The following is a 6189-nucleotide window of genomic DNA, read 5'->3' as shown; positions in this document are numbered from 1 at the left end:
TGTTGTGCTTGGTGTTTACCAATAGATCCCCACTACGAGTTTCAGAGTTGTTATACTTGGTGTTTACCAATAGATCCCCACTACGAGTTTTAGAGTTGTTGTAATTGGTGTTTACCAATAGATCCCACTACAAGTTTCAGAGTTGTTGTACTTGGTATTTACCAATAGATCCCCACTACGGGTTTCAGAGTTGTCATAATTGGTATTTACCAATAGATCCCCACTACGAGTTTTAGAGTTGTTGTAATTGGTGTTTACCAATAGATCCCACTACAAGTTTCAGAGTTGTTGTACTGGTATTTACCAACAGATCCCCACTACGAGTTTCACAGTTGTCATAATTAATATTTACCAATAGATCTCCACTACGAGTTTTAGAGTTGTTGTACTGGTATTTACCAACAGATCCCCACTACGAGTTTCACAGTTGTCATAATTGGTATTTACCAATAGATCTCCACTACGAGTTTTAGAGTTGTTATACTTGGTATTTACCAACAGATCCCCACTACGAGTTTCAGAGTTGTTGTACTTGGTATTTACCAATAGATCCCCACTACGAGTTTCAGAGTTGTCATAATTGGTATTTACCAATAGATCCCCACTACGAGTTTCAGAGTTGTCGTACATGGTATTTACCAATAGATCCCCACTACGAGTTTCAGAGTTGTTGTACATGGTATTTACCAATAGATCCCCACTACGAGTTTTAGAGTTGTTGTAGTTGGTGTTTACCAGTAGATCTCCACTACGAGTTTCAGAGTTGTTGTACATGGTATTTACCAATAGATCCCCACTACGAGTTTCAGAGTTGTTGTACATGGTATTTACCAATTGATCCCCACTACGAGTTTCAGAGTTGTTGTAGTTTGTGTTTACCAGTAGATCTCCACTACGAGTTTTAGAGTTGTTGTAGTTTGTGTTTACCAGTAGATCTCCACTACGAGTTTCAGAGTTGTTGTACATGGTATTTACCAACAGATCCTCACTACGAGTTTCAAAGTTGTTGTACTTGGTGTTTACCAATAGATCTCCACTACGAGTTTTAGAGTTGTTGTAGTTGGTGTTTACCAGTAGATCTCCACTACGAGTTTTAGAGTTGTTGTAGTTGGTGTTTACCAGTCGATCCCCACTACGAGTTTCAGAGTTGTTGTACATGGTATTTACCAATAGAGCCCCACTACGAGTTTCAGAGTTGTTGTACATGGTATTTACCAATAGATCCCCACTACGACTTTCAGAGTTGTTGTACTTGGTGTTTACCAATAGATCTCCACTACGAGTTTTAGAGTTGTTGTACATGGTATTTACCAGTAGATCTCCACTACGAGTTTCAGAGTTGTTGTACATGGTATTTACCAATAGATCCCCACTACGAGTTTCAGAGTTGTTGTACATGGTATTTACCAATAGATCCCCACTACGAGTTTCAGAGTTGTTGTACATGGTATTTACCAATAGATCTCCACTACGAGTTTTAGAGTTGTTGTAGTTTGTGTTTACCAATAGATCCCCACTACGAGTTTCAGAGTTGTTGTACATGATGTTCACCAGTCAGATCCCCACTACGAGTTTCAGAGTTGTTGTACATGATGTTCACCAGTAGATCCCCACTACGAGTTTCAGTGTTGTTGTACATGATGTTTACCAGTAGATCCCCACTACGAGTTTCAGAGTTTTCGTACATGATGTTCACCAGTCAATCCCCACTACGAGTTTCAGAGTTGTCGTACATGATGTTCACCAGTAGATCCCCCACTACGACTTTCAGAGTTGTTATACTTGGTATTTACCAATAGATCCCCACTACGAGTTTCAGAGTTGTCGTACATGATGTTCACCAGTAGATCCCCCACTACGAGTTTCAGAGTTGTTATACTTGGTATTTACCAATAGATCCCCACTACGAGTTTCAGAGTTGTCGTACATGATGTTCACCAGTAGATCCCCACTACGAGTTTCAGAATTGAGTAAGAAATAGCAGTTGCGTGCATATCAGATCTTTACCACAACGTTAGTAGACATGTCAAAAAGATTTCCGGTACAAGTCCACGTAGTTACCTCGTTGAGTCCCTAAAGAACCAAGTTTAAAGGGTAAAGGTAAGAAACAGGCCTTTTCTTAAATCACACCACGTGGATTTTTTAGTTGTGTGGCAAACAACGTCATGAAACGGCATGAACTGGGGAAAAGCAACCCCCCCCCAAAAAAGCTGAGCTCATCAACTGAAACGAGAAAACACTGACAAACCACGTGGGGCATAGGCAGTGTTACGAATCAGTTTCCGCTCTAACCAATAAACACTTGTCAAATAAGTGTTTACAATTTTATTTCTATGTTTGTGAATCGTGATGGTTCAAGAACAGCTCTTTGGATGTTAAGTAAAAATAAGACGTATAGAATTCTCCAGAACTATAAAACAGATCGTTTTATTTGTTATATACATCTACACAACAACAGACAGATTCTGCATTCTGCTATTCTTTAAGGACTGCGGTTTTTGTTTTTAGTGTTCTGCGGTGTTTTGATTTATTTTCAATTGTGTATTAATATTAGCGATATTTCTGCCACTGATGTGGTGTAAGAAGTACTAGAGATACCTAAACAATGTATTTAAACATCCAGGAAAGAGTAGATAGATAACAATTTCTGTTACAGAGTTTAAAGAAACAATTTTCACTTTCGAGCAAAAAATATTCAGATTTGTTCTTGTTTTCTATCAATATCTTTACAGGAAACGTTACGTACACATGTTTTGACGTAACAACAAATTGAATGTGATTGTCCAATAAATAAGGGTTAGTGTAAACAGTTATGTCTGAATTCATTTAAAGCAAATGGAAAATAACGGTCTCATATTGTTTTCTTGAAATAGATGATACACGTGAGTATCGAGGCACGCTGTCTAACAATGGGTCAGTGTTAGCACATTTTGTATATTTAAGCAGGAAAATATCAAAATACTTTACTAAGTCTATCTATCTACAGGTTATCTGTTCGCCAGTCTGTTAGTATTGAAAGATAAAGAGTACTCGTACAAATGAGCACACTAATAATATAACGTACAACCAAGTTTTTCCATTTCGAAACGGAGCACTCGAGAATAGTGAAATAGCAAAAACAACACGTGTTTAACATTGCGTTGAATAGAAGGAAGCTTAAATAACTTATGTTATAAACAACTTAGCTTCGCAAGGATCCAACAAACATTCACATCATTTGGTGAAGATTCATCAACAGGAGGCAAAGTAGTAATAAAAAAACGGCCATAAAAATTACAAAACTAAAAGTTTCTATGCATCTCTCCATGGACCCAATGAATCTCGATCCCAAATTAGGTGAGGATCCATCTTTGAGGTAGTTACATGCACATACAACCGACAGTACTATTATATTTATATAGATCTTACAAAATTACTAAGTCAAGAGTGACTCAGTGGTTAGCTTCCTAGACTGTGGACCCGAGGAATCACGGTTTGCATCCCTTAACCCCCCCCCCCCAAAAAAAGAAGAATCGCGCTCTAAAGGTTTTGTTAGGCTTTAGTATAATTCCATCCGGTTGAGTCGTTATTGTTACTATGTAGTATTGTTACATCCAGTCGAGTCGGTATTGTTACTATGTAGTATAGTTACGTCCAGTTGAGTCGTTATTGTTACTATGTAATATAGTTACGTCCAGTTGAGTCGTTATTGTTACTATGTAGTATAGTTACGTCCAGTTGAGTCGTTATTGTTACTATGTAGTATAGTTACGTCCAGTTGAGTCGTTATTGTTACTATGTAGTATAGTTACGTCCAGTTCAGTCGTTATTGTTATTATGTAATATAGTTACGTCCAGTTGAGTCGTTATTGTTACCATGTAATATAGTTACGTCCAGTTGAGTCGTTATTGTTACTATGTAATATAGTTACGTCCAGTTCAGTCGTTATTGTTATTATGTAGTATAGTTACGTCCAGTTGAGTCGTTATTGTTACTATGTAGTATAGTTACGTCCAGTTGAGTCGTTATTGTTACTATGTAGTATAGTTACGTCCAGTTGAGTCGTTATTGTTCCCATGTAGTATAGTTACGTCCAGTTGAGTCGTTATTGTTATTATGTAGTATAGTTACGTCCAGTTGAGTCGTTATTGTTACTATGTAGTATAGTTACATTCAGTTGAGTCGTTATTGTTACTATGTAGTATAGTTACATTCAGTTGAGTCGTTATTGTTACTATGTAGTATTGTTATATTCAGTCGAGTCGTTATTGTTACTATGTAGTATAGTTACGTCCAGTTGAGTCGTTATTGTTCCCATGTAATATAGTTACATTCAGTCGAGTCCTCCTTATCAAGTTGTTCATACATCTCATCCACATGATAAATACAATAGAAGTGTGGAAAAGCTTTACGTACTGTTTAAAGTTCCCTGATCATTTACATAAGTCAGTGCAGGCTGGATAATGCTGGTTGGTTTATAGATATTTCTATTAGATGCTTACAAACACCATCTGAAGAACATATGTATGCTTGGTAATCATTTCCTGGTTTCTCTTTACTGGAATCTAACCTTCTTCAGTCACTTTCTCAATTATTAACAAGGATGGCTGTGGATCGAGGGATCCGGGGTTAGAGACGTGATTCTGCACTTTAAGCTGTGGATGCGTTATTCGATTCTAAGAGACAAACAAAGCCCCATTAGTGGCGGGTGCTACTTGCTTGGCTGGCTTTCTTTGGATCAGTAGTTCAGAGTTAGGGACGGCCTATACCTGGATCATAGATTCTCTGGCCTAACGATTTAGTCCACGTGCGCACAAGGCGCCGCTCAGATTGAATATTTCTTTACTCATCAATCTAGAAGCTTATCTCATTTTTTAACACCCGGCAAAGCCGCGAATCCGACCAACTGTTCTTTAGTTCAGGTCAAATACTACCCGACATGCGGTTCGTAATCGTCATCACCTTACAAAGTGGCGTAATAAGTATGTGTTTGAATTCCGTTAACGTCTTTTTTTTTTTAGATACTGCAGTTCATTTAATTAAGAGGCTACAGGAATCTGCTGAAGAGGAGAGAATCACGTGACAGTCTGCTACGTGAAGTTTATCAACCTGATACAGGGCTTCCATTGATCTATTCTCCTTCAGAAATTTTAATTGGTTGAAAAATTTATCGTGTTGTTTATTCTCTTCTGATGTAGAATATTAATAAGCTTACAATGGACAGTTTTACTTTCGACTTAAAATTGTTATTGGTTAATTACTTTTAGAGTATACCAATTAATCACTGTTTACTGGTTTTTGACGTTTTCGACCTCTGGTGTTTAAACTTTACGGACAAGTTGAGTGATTGCCGTTACAGGCTAGACGAAAACTTAACAAGTTAAACCCACGTTAGTAAATACTCTTCTGAATGACTCAAATAGCCGGTTATATCTGTCCAACACCGAGAGTTAAGAGTGAAGTTAGTCTCTTGGTGACTATAATATCAGCAAATACTCTTCAGAGTGACTCAAATAGCCGGTTATATCTGTCCAACACCGAGAGTTAAGAGTGAAGTTAGTCTCTTGGTGACTATAATATCAGTAAATACTCTTCTGATTGACTCAAATAGCCGGTTATGTCTGTCCAACATCAAGATTTAAGAATGAAGTTAGTCTCTTGGTGACTATAATATCAGCAAATACTCTTCTGATTGACTCAAATAGCCGGTTATGTCTGTCCAACACCGAAGATTTAAGAATGAAGTTAGTCTCTTGGTGACTATAATATCAGTAAATACTCTTCTGATTGACTCAAATAGCCGACTATATCTGTCCAACACCGAGAGTTAAGAGTGAAGTTAGTCTCTTGGTGACTATAATATCAGTAAATACTCTTCTGATTGACTCAAATAGCCGGTTATATCTGTCCAACACCGAGAGTTTAAGAGTGAAGTTAGTCTCTTGGTGACTATAATATCAGTAAATACTCTTCTGATTGACTCAAATAGCCGGTTATATCTGTCCAACACCGAGTATTAAGGGTGAAGTTAGTCTCTTGGTGACTATAATATCAGCAAATGCTCTTCAAGGTAGCTGTTGATAATTCTGTTAAACTAGGAACTGTTAACATTGTTACTTAACAAAGTAGCTGTTGATAATTCTGTTAAACTAGGAACAGCTAACGTTGTTACTTAACAAGGTAGCTGTTGATAATTCTGTTAAACTAGG

At 37.4% G+C, this 6189-nt stretch overlaps 1 protein-coding gene across 1 annotated transcript; it reads right to left on the bottom strand.

Moving 5' to 3' along the window:
* Positions 1-348: 348 nt before the first annotated feature.
* Positions 349-1542, bottom strand: LOC106476602 (probable serine/threonine-protein kinase clkA). The gene has a single exon (XM_013937247.1). The coding sequence runs from the start codon at positions 1540-1542 to the stop codon at positions 349-351; it is 1194 nt and encodes a 397-aa protein (XP_013792701.1).
* Between the last annotated feature and the right edge of the window lie 4647 nt (positions 1543-6189).

This window comes from Limulus polyphemus, unplaced genomic scaffold (assembly GCF_000517525.1).
Source record: "Limulus polyphemus unplaced genomic scaffold, Limulus_polyphemus-2.1.2 Scaffold10997, whole genome shotgun sequence".
In the NCBI taxonomy this organism is placed as follows: domain Eukaryota; kingdom Metazoa; phylum Arthropoda; class Merostomata; order Xiphosura; family Limulidae; genus Limulus; species Limulus polyphemus.
The sequence above is the reverse complement of the archived record's forward strand: the minus strand, read 5'-3'. Positions and strand labels throughout refer to the sequence as shown.

Bases quoted from the DNA above. Each gene is read 5' to 3' on its own strand.
- LOC106476602 (XM_013937247.1), bottom strand. From the start codon at position 1,542: ATGTACAACAACTCTGAAACTCGTAGTGGGGATCTATTGGTAAACACA.